Source organism: Malaclemys terrapin, chromosome 3, assembly GCF_027887155.1.
Source record: "Malaclemys terrapin pileata isolate rMalTer1 chromosome 3, rMalTer1.hap1, whole genome shotgun sequence".
Classification (NCBI taxonomy): Eukaryota; Metazoa; Chordata; order Testudines; family Emydidae; genus Malaclemys; species Malaclemys terrapin.
In genome coordinates, this window is record NC_071507.1 from 111,048,956 (window position 1) to 111,066,406 (window position 17,451).

General features: G+C 40.2%; 1 protein-coding gene across 4 annotated transcripts in view; it reads right to left on the bottom strand.

The window, feature by feature from the left end:
• L3MBTL3 (L3MBTL histone methyl-lysine binding protein 3) overlaps nucleotides 1-17,451 on the bottom strand; it is a 164,156-nt gene that overhangs the window by 137,516 nt on the left and 9,189 nt on the right. For 3 of the 4 annotated variants that reach the window (XM_054024215.1, XM_054024218.1, XM_054024216.1), the window contains one exon: nucleotides 16,191-16,302. In XM_054024215.1, the coding sequence (XP_053880190.1) occupies nucleotides 16,191-16,292 (102 nt within the window). In that variant the 5' untranslated portion in view covers nucleotides 16,293-16,302. Of the gene's footprint in view, nucleotides 1-13,193; nucleotides 13,303-16,190; nucleotides 16,303-17,451 lie in introns of those variants that run through there. The other variant, XM_054024217.1, reaches the window with a different exon arrangement.

Here is a 17,451-nt window from a genome sequence, read left to right on the forward strand (position 1 = left end):
CCCGGGGGTCCTGGCTGTGCGACGCTGCCCGTCTCCTCCCCAGCACCAGTGGCACAGAGGTCCAAGTTTTAGTTAGGGGTATATAGTAAAAGTCATGGATAGGTCACAGGCCGTGAATTTTTGTTTACTGTCCATGACTTTTACTAAAAAACCTGTGACTAAAACGTAGCCTGAATTACTATAGTCTTTAATTACAAAATCACATACTACCTTTGCCACAGGACCCCTCCCTCATTCAGTGCACAGGACTGACAGTGCTCAGGAAATGAGGCAGCAATTTGATATTTTTATACTCATCCTCCAGTTAGTGGTCCCTGCCTTATTTACTGCATACTATCCAAAGCCCGCAATGAAAATGTATTCTTTATTTAAATAATAAAAAAAGATGCCTATACAAAGGCTTCAGGTGCTCTAACAATTAGTATTACAACATAATCCCAGTAGAATTAAAATAATCCTTTAGGCAGGAACTCAACCATCCAGACACCTACAAAAAATATTTATTTCCACCCCTTCATTGTTTTGGGAAGCATATCATCAGCCATCTCCAAAACTCCTACCAAACAGGTGTCTTTTCCGGTGTGCCCAGAAGATTGCCAAATCTGAGTTATTTTGGACAACTGGGCAGAAGGGGGGTAAATTCCAGAATCCCAGAGCCCTCCCAGAGAGCTCTCTGCCAGTTGCCCTCTCTTTTTTTAAGAGGGGGATCCAATTCAAGTGCCCCTGCTGACATCCCAGAAACCAATAAGCAACCAGTGGCACAATCCAGAGCATATTGGATATGTAGTCCCAGTGAGATGCCCTCTCAATAAGCAAGCTGCAGCTTCATTCTCCAGATGCCTGTAAGGTGTGGCCCCATGTGCAGTAATCTAATCTTGAGGTAATGAAGACACGGATAACAGTGACAAGATCCACATCCTAAAGGAAAGGTTGCACCTGCCTAAACTGACAACAGCAGATATGGGTCTAGAATCATCCCTAAATTGCAAGCCCTGCTCACCAATTGCAGATGTATTCCTTCAATCAAAGGGACTGATACTATCTCCTCCATCTCAGTCCTCCAGCCCTGCATCATCATGCCTGGGTTGACCCTCAGCCAACTCACTCCCATCCATGCCTTCTCTCAACTACTCACATTTCTTCAGTCTTTTCAATCTTCTCCCTGGTATTTGAGGGGTCCACACACATTAATGAATTTATCTCCACTGTGAAATCAGACACCATTATTATCCTCATTTTACAGATGGGGAAACTTGGGACAAAGATTTGCTTGAGGCCACACACTGAGTCAGTGGCACAGCCAGGACTAGAACTTCAGCCCTCCTGACTCTCAACCCCATGCTCTTTCTTCCAGAGCACAATACCACCTGCCAGAGGTGTTTTGCAGCCAGAACTCCCACTGACTTCAGTTACAATTGTCAGAGCTCAAGATTTTTGCCGACCAGGTCCTATACGTCTAATGTTCAGAACCCCAAAAATGAAGAACACATCAGTGGCAATCTGCCAAAGCTTTGGCTTAAGTGACTCACTCAGCATCACGTAGGAAGGCTGTGGTAGGGGCAGGGGTAGGACTATACTTTCCTGTGTGGCATTCATCTGCCTTAGCCACAAGACCATTCTTTTTCTTCCTGCAGTCTCCTGCCTTGTTCCTTACAAACCTTCCACCATCTAAAGCAAATGAGGCAGGGAAATAGCTCCACTCAGTAAACAACCCTGATTTATTCATTCGGTGCACTGAATGAGACTAAGGTCCCATGGAAAAACTACTATGTGATCATGTAATTAAAGACTGTACCATAATTAATATACATAAATGGGCTGAATTAAGATTTCACAGGCAATCAAAATTCTGGCATTTCCTAACTTCTGAGTGCTTGCTTTGCTACAAAATACAATTCTTTTAATGTAGGGGGGTTTATTTATACATACTTCCTATCTTTAAAGGAAAATTGTAAAAACAAATTCTATTATGTTCAGGTTTAAATCCTAAACCTCTGGCAATGGAGCACAGCTTGAGCTACAGGACTAACTACATTTGCTGGCAGGAGAAGATTGTTATCCTGGGTGGGAAGAGAATGGGCCACATGCTGGGGCTGAAGGATGGCTGAGGGGAGACCAGTCTGGCTTTCTCTCTCTCCCCACCCCCCGAGGAAGAACAGGAAGCTCCTTTTCCATGTACAGCCTGCATGTTGTGGGGATGGACCATGAGGGCCTTATGCAAGGTCATGGGGTGGAGGTTTTCAGCTGGGAAGGAGCCTGTCCCAGCTCGCTCTTTCCCCCATTCCAAAGAGGCTATCTGCTGCCAAAATTCCAAATGCAGTGTGTGCTGCTCCTGCAGTAGCGACTGCATGAGCCCTGCCTTAGATTAGAACCTGTGTGTTCAGTTACTGTCAGGCGTTCCCTTAACATTTTGCAGACAATGCATGGGACAAAAGAGAAATTGTGATTTTCTAAATTTTATATCTCTGCAAAACTTGTGCCCAACTTCATGGGACCAAAAAAAAAAAAAAGGGGGGGGGGAGGCACTTCTCGGCTTCCGTGGCCTGTAAGCCTATCTTCAATACCTGGCAAATTGGTTGAAAGTATAGTAAATAACAGAATTATCAGACACATAGATACACAATATGTTAGGGAAGAGTGAACATGGCTTCTGGAAAAAGAAGTCATGCCTCCCAACCTATAAGAATTCTTGGAGGGTGTCAACAAGAATGTGGACAGGGTTGATCCAGTCAATATTGTGTACTTGGACTGTCCAAAAAACCTTTGACGATGTCCCTCACCAAAAGCTTGTAAGAAAACTAAGCAGTCATGGGACAAGAAGGAAGATCCTCTGCATCCGAAGAAGTGGGCTGTAGTCCACGAAAGCTTATGCTCTAATAAATTTGTTAGTCTCTAAGGTGCCACAAGTACTCCTGTTCTTCTTTTCTCATGAATCAGTAACTGGTTAAAAGACCGGAAACAAAGAATAGAAATAAACGGTTACTTTTCACAACAGAGAAAGGTAAATAGCAGGGTCCCCCAAGGATCTACAGTGGGATCTGTGCTATTCAACATATTCATAAATGATCTGAAAAAGGGTGTGAACAATGAGGTGGCAGAATTGGAAAAGGTAAAAAAAGAGGCAACAAAAATTATATGGGGTACAGCTCAGTTTACGTAAGAGGAGAGATTAAAAAATGGGGGTCACATGGTAACCCAAAAGGAAAATAACTGCTAAGTCCTGAATCTCCTCATTCCCACCATATCAAATTCACCTCTAATAAAACTTTCCTAGCAAATTGGCAATAAGGTTCTGTCATAGAAATTTAAATTAATCCCCTGGATAAACTTTAAACTGTTGAATATAGATTCCAATGAAAAAATGAGAGGCAACAAAAGCCTGAATCACTTAAGCAGATGAAAGGGGAGACCCCCAAGGCCACAGCAGAATCTAGCCCAGGATACTGCAGCACTGGAAGAAATATTCACAAACCAACTGGACTCAATCTCAAACGATATTTGGGACCTCTCTATATGATGTGAAATCCCAAATGGCTTGCTTAGAAAATGAGCTACAAAAGACTGCCATTTAAGCTAATGAAATTAAAGAAGAAACTGTCTCTTCAAAATTAAGACCAAACTCAAAGAAAAACAGGATGACTAGAAATAAAAGACCTTGAAGAAACCTTCATCTGTTGGCATTGCTGAAGGTCTAAAAGAGAAGGATATTATCAGTTTTCTTCAGAACCTGCTCCCTGACATATTTAAACTGCCCCCATTAGATACTGAAAGGGCCTATTGAATGCCTGGTACTAAAAGGCAGGAGTCTGTTTCAATAAAAACCTTTGAAAGAATAGTAGATAGCTGATTACAAAACATTTTGTAAAAATCTGCTGGAAAGCCATCCATCCAAGGGGCATTGCTGGAATTCATATTTTTAATAACCTGTTTGATCTCATGCATTGAGAAAGTTTTGTCCATAAATAACACTTGTTCAGAAGATAGGGTACTAAAAGGCGGGTCTTCAGTGAAATGATCAAATTTATTAGTCAGATTGGACATCTGATTTATAAAAGCTTGATAGAATTGCCTAAACTGATTATTTATATCTATTGGTTCAAGGATGGGACTCCCATCTTCTTGTAATGAGGAAGATATATTATTGTTGGCTAGTTCCATTTTAAGTTTTCTGGCAAGTAGTTTACCTGCTTTATCTTTGTTTAACCCTACTGGGTATTAATTCAACTTGGCCGAGTAAGCATTCATTATATTTATATTTGGTGTTGATTAGATTTGACCTACAAGGTTTTTGTTATTTGGATCAGTCTTGTGCACTCTCTCCAACTCATCTATTTTCTTGGCCAGAGAGTCTTGTAACTTGAGTCTCTCTCTCCCCTTTTGGAAGGCATACTTTATGCATTGATCCTTTATAGTAGCTTTCAGAACATCCCAAAAGATGGCATCTGAGGTATGGGAGTGATCATTTTCTTGTATGAAATTAGAAATGACTGAATCAACTGTGCAATGAAATTTTGCATTGTTTAGTAGCTTCACCTAGAACAGGGGTTCTCAACCTTTTTCTTTCTGACACCCCCCCCACACACACACACAACATGCTATAAAAACTCCACAGTCTACCTGTGCCACAACAACTGGTTTCAGTCTACCTGTGCCACAACAACTGGTTTTCTGCATATAAAAGCTAGGGTCAGCGTTATGGGGTAGCAAGCAGGGCAATCAATGGGGTTCCATGCCAAAGGGCCTCCCGCGAAGCTACATTGCTCAGGCTTCAGCTTCAGCGCCAGGTGGTGGGCTTCAGGGCCCTGGAATTCAGACCCATGTGGGGGGGGGGGGGGGGCGGGTTTCTGCCCTGGACCCTGCGAGTCTAATGCTGACCCTGCTTGGTAGAGTCCCTGAAACCTGCTCTCTGCCTCCCAGGGCCCCTCTTGAGACCCACTGACCTAGAAGACATTAATAAGGTGTAATCAGTGTCTATAGAAAGTACAATTGGAGCATGATCTGAAATTAATGTAGTATCAATAGTTGGTTCTAGGCATGCTGGAATCAGTTCTAAAGACACAAGAAAAATTCTGGAGAAAGATGAATGTACTGTAGAGAAGTATTTATAGTCATTCTCCTTGCGGTGTCTCAGTCTCCATATATCTTTTAAAACAATTCATTCATTAATAATGAGGGTTGGCCTATTGTGCTTTGAGAGCTGAGTCTCATGTAATTGGATTTGTACAGATGTCTATCTAATGTAGTATTGCAGTCGTTTCCCTGTTTGTGTAGGTACGCAGCCACTACCATGAGGACTTTGGAGAATACTCGGAGGGGCTGTAGAAAGTCCAAAGGGTAGTACTCTGTACTGGCAATGATCATTCCCCATGATGAATCTGAGGAACTGTCTGTGAGCCAGGTGTATGAAGTGAAAATATGCATCTTGGAGGTCAAGGGCTGAGAACCAGTCCCTCTGTTCCAGTGCTGGGATAATGGTTGATAGTGTAACCATCTTGTAGTGTTGTAGTTTGATTAACTTGTTGAAGTTTTATAGGTCTAGGATCGATCTCCACCTGCCAGATTTCTTTTGGGTCAGAAAATAATGGGAATAAAAACCCTTCCTTCGGTGTTGGGATGGGACTGATTCTCTGGCTCCCAGCTGCAGAAGGTGATTTATTTATTCTCGTAGAAGGTTTTCATGTGAATGGTCCCTGAAGAGGGACAGGGAGGAGGTTGGGCGGATGGGATTGATAGGAATGGGATGAAATATCTTTTGATCATGATTTCTAGGACCCACTTGTCGAAGTGATATGATACCAGGATGGACAGAAAGGGGCTGAGCAGTCATCAAACTGGGGGGTTGTTGAAGATGGTTGCAGTGACTGGAAGAGGGGGAGGCTTCTCAAGGCCCTGAACAAACCTTCAGAATTGTTGTTTGGATGTGGCGGTGTGAGAGGTGGCTACAATTGCTTTGAGGCTTCAATTGTCTGAACTTCGTATGGAGCCTGTGTCGGCTTCATTGTGTGTCATATTGTCGATGAGGAGTTAAAGGTGGAGGTAGGGACCTTGTGACAGGTTGGTATTTCCACAGACATCTCTTTGGTGCTGGCATATATATACTGAGAGCAGAGAGTTGCTCGAGAGTCCTTTAGAGAATGTAGGGACTCATCCATGCATTTGGCAAATAGCTTGGAACCCCCAAAGGATAGGTCCTCAACTGTGGTTTGCACTTACTTATGGAAACCGGAGAGGTGCAGCCATCATTCTCGTCTCATCATTACAGCTGTCGCGATGGAATGGGCAGCAGTATCAGCAGAGTCCAAGGAGGCTTGTACAGCCGTATGGGCCAACAAGTGTCCTTCAGACATGCGTGCCCGGAGTTGCTACTTCTTATCGTGGGAGATCCTGGCAGAACTCCTGTATCTTAGAATAGTTCATCTGATTGTATTTGGCCTTATTCGCCTCATAATTGGAGATACCAAACTGCAGCATGGCAGAGGAATAAGCCTTGTGACCAAAAAGGTGTAATCGCTTCCAGTCCCTGTCATAGGGAGTTGACCTTGGGTAGTATTGGTGCCCCTTCTCATGTGCTGCATTGATGACCAGGGCATTTGCAGTGGGGTGGGGAAAAAATTCCATGTTCTTAGTGGGAACATAATATTTTTTGTCCACCCACTTGCAGGTTGGTGGGATGGATGCTGGGATCTGCCAGAGCATTTGACCAGGTGCAAGAGGGTCTCATTGATAGGGAGGGCTGTCTTCACCGATGTAGAGGCATGCAGCTTGAGCTGTTGCTCTTTCACTTCCTCCAGAGGGATCTGGAGGGAGTCTATGATCCTGCGGAACAGCTCTTGGAAATGTCTGAAATCGTCTGCTGACGTAAGGTGTGAAGGCATGATAGCCTCATCGGGGGAAGAGGACGAAAAGAGGAGTGTTGGTTTAATCTCCTCCAGTTCTTATTCCTGTTCCTCTACTGGTAGTGGATCAGCCTCTGGTGGTCAAGAGATGGATGAGGATGGTGAATGCAGGTGTATCCAGCTCTGTTCTATGGGAGGCTTTAGAAAATGTGCTCTGCACATAGCCCAGTATGGCCCGATGAGGGGATTGGATCCATGGGAATCCATACCAGGGCCCTGGTTCGGTCCCAGTTTCCAAGCTGTGAGGACGTGCAGAGGATGCTTTTCGAGTATGTCCCAAATATAAAGACGGGATGAAGTATTCCTCCTCTTCCTTACTGGGGAAGGATGGTGCAGTCTTCAGAGGGGAAAAGGTATTAGTGCTGTGACACCGGAGAAGAGATGTGAGGTGGAGAGCTTGTGTCTGAGTAGCGGCAACTCAAGCATGTCAGATACCATCAGATATTTTGGGTAACTGAACTCCTGTGGAAGAGGGAGGAGCATCATCGCCTGGTTGTGTCGGTGTCGGGGGCGGGGGAGAGAATGCATTCTCTGGAACAGCCAGCAGATAGAACAGATTTACTTGGAACCAAAGGCTAATCCAGTCCTGAGGGTCTCGTCAGTGCCAGTGTTCACATCAGTGTCGAGGGCTTGCTTAGTGCCACGAATTTGCTCAGCGCTGCTACAGATGTCGTGCCAATAGAGATGTCAGTGCCGAAGCGCCTGAACTTGATTTGGTTGGGGCGGTCGGTACCATTTTTGAATGTCCCACACTGTGCTCCTCTGTGTCAAGAGACAGTCCAGTTGCCTTTGGGAATACCCATTTAGGGTCCTTAGACCTCTCCTTAGCTCCGGTACCGGAGGTGCTCAGACAGTCACAGGAGCTATGTCTCACCCCTGAAGAAGTTGAGGGTATTGAATTCACAGTGTTCTGCCAGACTGTTCCTTTGAGGGCAAGGTGGTGGCCCGTTTCTTCCCATCTGCATGGGAAACAAAGGATTTTCTCTTGGAAGGATGCAGCGAGTGAGGGTCAGTTGATGATCTAGCTGAGCATGAGTGCCCCATGGGCAAGGTATCTGGACCGGGGTCCCAGGCTGGCCGCAGGGACCTCTCCTTAAAAGAGCTTTCAGGTTTGAAAGGGCAGGAAGCAGGAAAAAACGTATTCTAAGCTAAGAACTAACGGAGAGGGAAGTATGAGGAAAATTTTATTTTATTTTATTTTATTTTTAGGAGAAGAGGACATTTAAAGGAAAGGAGTAACTATTCAGGTAAACAGGTATGGGTACTATCTTCGGGCTCAGAGGATAGAAGGGCTCTGCTCAGGATTCTGTCCCAGACCAAAGATGGTTATGAAGGAACCAAGGGCAGTTGGACTGCTCAGCCTATAGATGCCACTCATGGCACAAGACGGGGACGAGCAAATGTGCAGTCCAATGAGCACTGCTACCAAAGATCCCCGATCCTAGTCGCAGGGGGTGCTGCCGCACCTATAGTGGAGCACCTGTAGGGACGCTACACAAAGAAGAACTTATAGGTGACTTAATGCTTAGCAATACCCTCTCAATCTCAGTCAAAGAAAAATGGGAAAAAGAACTTAAGCTTAGTATCTCAATAGAAACCTGGGAGGATATCTGGCATACTGTGAAAGATACTTCAAGTTCTTCATCCTTGCAATTCTTCCAGGACAAAATATTTAACAGGTACTGCTGGACTTTAAAACATTTGCTTAAGGGTAGATTGGCAACACATAGCAAATGCTAGAGATGCAAATAGCCACATATCAACGTTTTGCACATCCTCTATACCTATCAAAAATGCACGTGTTCTGGAACACCTTATTCTGTGCTCTCTCAAAAACTTAAATGTCACTATCTTTCCTTCTCCAAACTTGTGTGTTTTATGGGTGCCAGACAAATTGGTATTATCAGTTAACATTAAGAAATAGATTGCAGTACTATTCTAGCAGCCAAAAGAATTATTTTGAGAAAATAGAAATCTGCAATTCCTCCCTCATATACAGACTCGCTTAGTGAGCTCTTTGCTACTGCATTAATGGAAAAAATGACCACTTGGAAAAAATATGAGTAGGGCCCTACCGAATTCATGGTCCATTTTGGGCAATTTCACAGTCATAGGATTTTTAAAAATCGTAAATTTAATGACTTCTGAAATCTCACAGTGTTGTAATTGTAGGCATCCTGACCCAAAAAGGAGTTGTGGGGGGGTCGCAAGGTTATCGTAGGGGGGTTTGTGGTACTGCTACCCTTACTTCTGCCGCTGGATGTGGTGCTGCTTTCAGAGTTGGGGAGCTGGAGAGGGACAGCTGCTGGCCAGGAGCCTAGTTTTGAAGGCAGAGCCACCACCAGCGCAGAAGTAAGGATGGCATGGTAAGGTATTGCAACCCATACTTCTGTGCTGCTGCCTGCAGAGCTGGGCCCTCAGACAGCAGCCACCACTCTCTGGCCACCCAGCTCTGAAAGCAGCAACACAGAAGTAAGAGTGGGATGGGATGGTATTGCCATCCTTACTTCTGCTCTGCTGCTGGCGGGCGCTGCCTTCAGAGCTAGGTGCCAGGCCAACAGCCACCACTCTCCGGCCACCCAGCTCTGAAGGCAGCGCAGAAGTGAAGGTGGCAATATCGTACCCCCCTGCAACTCCCTTTTGGGTCAGGACCCCCAATTTGAGAAACACTTGTCCGCCCCATGTAATCTGTATAGTAGAGGGTAAAAGCACACAAAAAAGACTAGATTTCATGGGGGAAAACCAGATTTCACGGGTTGACAGTGCATTGCGTGAAAAAATACTTTCTTGTGTGTTTTAAACGTGCTACCTAAGAGGACATATGACAAAGATCTATAAAATCATGAATAGTATAGAGAAAGTGAATAGAAACACTTGCCCTGTTCTGTTAATTCCATCTGACATTGGCCACTGGATACCGGCTAGATGGACCATTGGTCTGACCCAGTATGTTCTTCTTGAATACTGAGGTACATGAGAAGAGTTTTAATGGACATAAGCCACACTTTGGCTGCCTACACCCTACACTCAGTTACCTCTTTTAAGACTTAGCTGGGAGTATCCCACATCACTCTAATTAACTGACCACACTCTAGTGTTTATGTCCTGTATAATTTTTGTTTGTTTTACTGGACTAACCCTTGTATATTTTCAGGATGATTTTTTTTGTTGTAAACACCACATTCATTTGTTCCTTTTTGTTCAGTTTAATTGCCATTTGTTAGCTAGTTACCTCAAGTAGTATCCCTGCAGTGTATCACAGTTCACTTTGGAAACACAATAGTTAAATAAAGAAACTTAAAGCACTCCATAAACCTTCAGTCACTCCAGCAGGAAGCAATTTTAAATTATTACAGCTTTTTCAATTGATGAAAGCACTTAAATCTTGAAGTGATGGTGTTTCTGTGTGCATTTAGCAAACAGTGATTTTTTTTTTTTAAAAAGGCATTTATACATGCTCTTCACTTCAGAAGTTATCAGCTCTTCAACCCTGCCTAGCGCAGAGCAATTGGAAAGCATTGAAGCGTTTCAGATCTGCACATACTACTTAGTCTACTGAAGAGAAGAGTTATAAACTTCAGTGTTACACGCTATGTGTCTAAAATACCAGAGTTCTAATGCGTTTACTTCATTAAAACTATCCGTACTAAAATACAGTAGAAGGATCCTTGCTATACTACTCAAATCTTCCTTTTCAAATGTCAAACTACTTAACTACAATTTATAGTTTTCCCTCTTCTCTGAATAATACTAATTATCTACATTTCTTACATTTATACCTTTCATAATAATTTTTTTTGGGCATTCATTAGCACTTTGCATGTTCAAAGCATTGTATAGATTTTAACTAATGTTATATTTTGTGAGCTATATGTATGAAAATATATTTCTATAGCATGTTCTGGCCAAAGATCTCAAAGCATTTGACTAACAATAATTCAGCTTCATAACATCTCTATGATGTTATATTCTCACCATTTCATAAATGTAGAAAGTGAGGCATGGATAAAAAGTCTGCAGCAGAGCTGGGAATAAAAGCCATAGTACCCAACTCCCATCCCTATATTTGAGTCAGAAGACCATGCTTTAGTTACATCAGGACAAAATGGTATCTCTTTCTGTGTTTTCAAAAATCTCTATTTCACAGTGAACAACAAGAGAATGTCTGTAATGAGTGGTGGACAAATACTGAGAAGTTATTTACAAACATTTCAGGAATTCTAAATCACATTTCAATTTGACTACACGCAAGACTTTTTGATCATTTACATAAGCAATTTTCGTTCACTTGTATTCATGTAAATGCAACGGTTTGTGTAAAAATATGCTTGCTCCTGCAAGAACACATATTTGTGCTAGAAGTGTGCGCCTTAACATCTTGTAGTGGTGGGATTGGGTATGAATATAGTAGAGAAAGAGCAAGGACAGAAAGTGATTTATTTTAAAAACAGAAAAATGCATCATCTGATCAGAGAACTCAAATACCATATGACCTAGGTGACCAAAAACAAAGCTCAAAGAGATACTGAATATTCAAAACAATACTCATAGTTTGAGAGCATTACACAAAAAATATTTGAACAATTTTGAATAACCAACAAATCTGAAGGAGGCATGATATGCTCACAGACAATTTCCAAACAGATAAAGGGGCAACAAATTGTTTGCTGAGAATAGTTCTACAGTTATTTATTACTATTTTTTGTGTTAACACCTAGCAGCCTTAATCTATGACTAATCTGTAAGGAATATGAGCTAGTTTTGTGTGTGTTTTTCAACAAGAAATTTTCACAGGATTTTGCGATTATATTGCAATGTAAATATCTAATATTTTATATGTTGTAGAATTAATCTGTTTTTCATTTATGAAGAATCATTTTTCTGGCTTATCACTTTGACCACTTAACCCCCTTCTCTGAATCCCTCCACTGGCTCCCTCTTTCCCACTGCGCAAGCCCAGACTACTTGTCTCCACTTTTAAGGTTGTTCACTGACTATCCCCACTCTAGGAACCCTTATGTTCTAGTCAGCTGGTGATCCCTGCTTTTGCTCTGCCAACATTATCAGTTCATCTGTCAGCTTTTCCAATGTGTATTTTTATGCTTTCTGCCATGCAATCTATTATGCATGGGAGGAGCTCCCTCTTAAAAAACAAACACCGAGTCCCTACAATATCTTCTTCTCTTAAAAACCACCTATACTGTGATTCCTTTAAAACACATAAGAACAGTTAGGCAGTTGGTAGGCTATGATCACTCCTAAGTATAGTAAACATAACTGGCTTATTATTGTTACCTTGTGCTTCCCTGCCCGTTTGCCGTATCTACCTGTTGCCTTTCATCTTATAGTTAGATTGCAAGTTCTTTAGGGCAGGCACCATCTATTTATTGTATTCATAGACTCCAAGGTCAGAAGGGACCATTGTGATCATCTAGTTTGACTTCTTGTATGACAGAGGCCATAGAACTTCCCAAAAATAATTACTGTTTGAAGAAGAGAAGGTTTTTGTTAAAAAACCCAATCTTGATTTAAAACTCAGAAAATGCAGAAATTAATTCATCCAAGACGAACAACACAGGATCAAGGAAATAATACATTTCAGAAGGTGAATAGCTTTTATTTTTTTCCTTTTACATTTTTTCCCCATAGGAAGTGCAACAGTGGATAAATCCAATGGCCCGGGAGTAACCTGGCTAGCAAAAGAGGCTTCAGTATAAGGAACAAGACTTTGCAACAAGCTGCTATGGAACACCTTATTTACCCGGAAAGTTTCTTCCTAACCAACACTACTTAGAGGCTAACTTATAAATGTTTATATTCCTTCCAAAACTTGTTTTTAAATCCTTACTCTAATTCTAGATATGCTTGTTATCCACATAAACATCCAATCTGTTTGTGAAGTCTTCTAAGCTCTTGACCTCCATGAGATCATGCCAATGCATTCCTCCAAGCTAATTGTGCATTCTGTGAAAATGTATTTTCTTTCATCAGTTTTTACATTTTCTGCCTTTCATTTCAGTTTCATTTAACATTCCTTTGTTCTTATATTATGAGAACGGATTAATAGATTTGCCTAATCTACCTTCTCTACACCATTCAGTATTTTGTATACCTTTATTGTATTCCCTCTTACTTGTGTCTTCTCTAAAGCCCAGATTCAGGAAAGCATTCCTATCCACCAAGCATATAAGCACATGCTTAAATCCAATTAAAGTCTAGGGAATTTAAGCATATGTTTAAATTTAAGTTCATGCTTTCTTGAAGAGGGATATACTTAACCATATACTTAGTGCATACCTGACTTGGGGCCTCAGGTGCCAGACCCAATCTTTTCAATCACTCTTCACATGGAAGTTTTTCCATGCCTCTAATAATGTTGTTGCCCATCTTTGAGCCACCTCTGTTTCTGCCACAGTGGATAAAAATCAATGATTTATTTTAAAAAAAATTAAAGCAGATTCTTTTATTGAAATAAGATTTTTTAATTTAAATTCAATTAACCAATTAAATAACCTTATTTAAAATTAAATCAGAAATTGACAACCTATGTTAAGCCCTATACTTACTAACACTTATTTAAATAATCTAAATTAAATACAAAAATAATATTAAGCAGTACATATTTGCTGTCAAGTTTTAAAGAAAATCAAACTCCCAACCACAAGGAAATCACTGGCTAAGCACCTGGAACTTGAATTTGTTGAAGTGCTGAACCAGTTTTTGACAGCAAGACCCTTCTCTGCTGGTGCAGAGAGAATATTTTCTTTATTTCAGTTAATTCAACTAGTTCAGTTCAATGACTAGTACATTCAAACTTAATAAACTAGTTGGAAGTTTTAAAAAAAAACAAAAAACAGGAAGGCTTGTTTTCCTCTTCCAATCTATGAATAAAAACTAGGTGAAATAGGGTAAATTCTACTAGTTCTAAAAACTTGAAGGACATGATAATCAGAAACAATCAGTTCAATTTACTGACTACAGGCAATACCGTCTTCATTTAATAAATTAGTTATAAATGCAAAACATGTTTTGATAAACTTTTTGATAAAAAAAATTCTTAGGTATCTAGCATATTTAAGGTAGTTCTATTTAATTTTTAAAAGCTGTTTTTTGTGCACTGTTAAATTTGAATTTCCAGTAAAAAATAAATTAAATAATCTAGTAAACAGGAAATGTATCATTCACCATTTTCTAACATAAAAATGTAAAAAATTAAGAATCTGAATAAATCTAAGGTAAACTATATAACTGCTTAAAAACATGTATAGATGTAGTGCACCCTCCTAGTTAGCAGAAAGAAGCACCAAATTTAGTGTAAAGGCTATATTTAGTTGCCAATCAACATACTTTAATAGTTACCAACCAATGAAATCAACCTCTCGCTAGGAAAATAACTAAAAAGTACAAATGCAAGACTCAATCATAATCTATTATTTAAATCCAGGCTTCCTGCTTGCTGATTTAAATCATTATTAAGATTGGTGACCTAACTCACTGTCAAAGCAATCCACCCTGGTTTCTGCTCTCTCTTGTCTTAAATAAGGTGACTAGAACTAATCACATTACTCCAGCTAAGGGTATACCACTGATTTATACAATGGCATTGCAATATGCTCTGTCCATCCTATTCCCTAAGCATTCCAAAATATTATTTTTAAATGTAATGTAGTCAAAAAGACATTTATAATATATTTATCCTATATTTGAAACCCATTTCCCACTTTCTAGGGCACTTCATTCCAACAACACAATCTTAAAACACCAGTGGACATACAGTTCTTTAACCCAGAGCAGCCGTGTTAGTCTGTATCCGCAAAAAGAACAGGAGTACTTGTGGCACCTTAGAGACTAACAAATTTATTTGAGCATAAGCTTTCGTGGGCTACAGCCCACTTCATCAGATGCATAGAATGGAACATATAGTAAGAAGCTATAAATACATACAGAGAACATGAAAAGGTGGAGCCGGAGAAAAAAAAATTTTGTAGTGATCATCAAGTTATTGAATCTATTTTCCCATGTTAAGTATCCTCACACCTTCTTGTCAACTGTCTAAAATGGGCCATCTTGATTATCACTACAAAAGTTTTTTTTTCCTTCTCCTGCCGATAATAGCTCAACTTAATTAATTAGCCTCTTACAGTTGGTATGGCTACTTCCACCTTTTCCATGTTCTCTGTATGTATATATATCTTCTTACTATATGTTCCATTCTATGCATCTGATGAAGTGGGCTGTAGCCCACGAAAGCTTAAGCTCAAATAAATTTGTTAGTCTCTAAGGTGACAAAAGTATTCCTGTTCGTTTTATAAATGAATATCTGAGACCCTGTTTAAAAAATATACTATAAAAACACCTCACCAATATCATTCTGAGTGGAATTACATAAAAATTCTATTTTCATTAATAACAACTTTGTGAGAAAGGGTCTCTGATATACTAGCCATATCTTTTGTTAAGCAGCTGAAGGCCTTCTGCAAGCAGGCTTGAAAGCCTAAAGAGAAAAACCGGAACTACTAGATATAAATGTATATTTTATTTTTTTAACTTTAGTATTTCCTAATATTTAAAATGTTACTTATCATTACACCCTAGTAAACATGCAGTCATGATCTATACTTTGGAAAAGATAAAACAGAAGTATTATTCAAACTTCTAAAATGTCCTAACAATCAGATGTATTCATTTAATACCCCTACTGGGGGGAATTTCCCCATTTATGTGCATCATTTTTAAAATTGATTAGATTTGAAGTTAGAGAGACAAGGTGGATGAGGTAATCTCTGAGGGTGAAAGAGACAATCTTTTGAGCTACGAAGAGCTTTTCTTCAGGTCTGTTAGTCCAACAAAAAACATTACCTCACCAACATCCTAGGACCAACACAGCTACAACAACACTGCAAACAACAACAGATTTAAAATCGACAGTATCGTTTTAAAGTTGATTGTTCAGCCTCAGCTTTTGAGACTTACTGGCTTTTGGGCACTCAAACTCTGGCTTAAGAGTTGTACTCATGCTTATCCTGTGTATTTGTGTGTCTATGTGACAGCTGCCATTTTAACAGACACCAGGGATTAAACCAGGGACCTCTAGAGCTAAAAGCATGAGTTTCTACAGCTTCAGCTTAAATAACCTTTAGCTGAGGGTTGTAACAGACTCATATCCTCTGTGGACCAGGTACAGAGAGGAACACAACACCCACTGACCAGTGAATGATACATACTCCCCCCTCTTCCCTATGCATTTATGCAGTTTTTATTACAGTCTTTTAAAAACACATTATATTATCTTACCTTCAGGTCACTTCCTGGCAGTGTACCTATGCCATCCTTCCAGTCCATAACACTAAATACATCAAACTCTTGGCCACTTGCACTCGAGGCAGATTCATTCATGATGCATGCACTGGAAAAAATAAAAGAGAAAACATTTTCAGATAAAACCTAACTCCGAGTTGATGTTTCATTCATGGACATTTCTTCAAGCACACTTTACACAATGAATATCAAATTGTCCTTCCACTCACATCCAGAACACACATAACTTGCTTTATCAAGGTGCAGAAAATATGAGCTAATGCCACAAAAGTAAGGCGCCTATCTTTGGTAATCCTTAAAAAAAAAAAAAAAAAAAAAAAAAAACCCACCAGCAGTCCATCCACCATTCATTAATGGGGATAGGCTGGATAGGAGGGAAATCAGAAAATTCAAATTGCACACAGGCTTACATGAGAAAATTGCATTTTTTATACACGGAGGAAGCAAGAAACAAATACAAGCATATATGTCAAGTACTGATTAAGAAAGCTAGCTTTTCTTTATAGCTGGTAATATGCTTAGGTGAGTTTCTTACCCAAGTTCAAATTAAACCTCACTTCTAGAGTTCACAATAGAGTTTGCTGGTGGACTCAGAATAAACAAAATCCTCCAACTAGTCTTTACCCCAGGCATGAAGTTGAACATAATGTATACAATACTTTATGCAAACATCTTCTTAAATATATATATTTATACACACGCGCACACACACACTTGGAGCGTTGTTGTTTTATTAGATCTCCTTTTGCTTCACTGTAGCGAACCCAAAAGAAAAAGGATTTGTTTACCCTTATAAATGATGGATTTCAATGCCCTTTGCTGCTGTAGGAGTCTCTCTCAAATCAGTTACACAAGAAATAATAGTTATACAGCACTTGTCACTTTCCCCGGTTGTGATCCAATCCCCCTGGCAATCATGAAAGGGTCATCAGTTACATTGAATTGCAAAATCTCTAGCAGCCATTTGTCAAGCAAGGATATTAACTCTTCACCTTCCTCACATTCTTGTAAACCCAAGAATCTTCAAATTATGGAACTGCACTTGATTTTCTGTTTGTTCAAAGTGAAACCAAAGTGAAACCAGAGTCTTTTTTTAAAGACTACTATAATCTGTACAAGTGAATTATTTGTAGCCAATAGTTTAGTTTCTCTTTTGGTTCATGAACTGTCCATTAGCAGCTTACAGTTTTTTCAACTTTAGTTGCTATTCATATTTATTTACAAAATACTTTCTGAG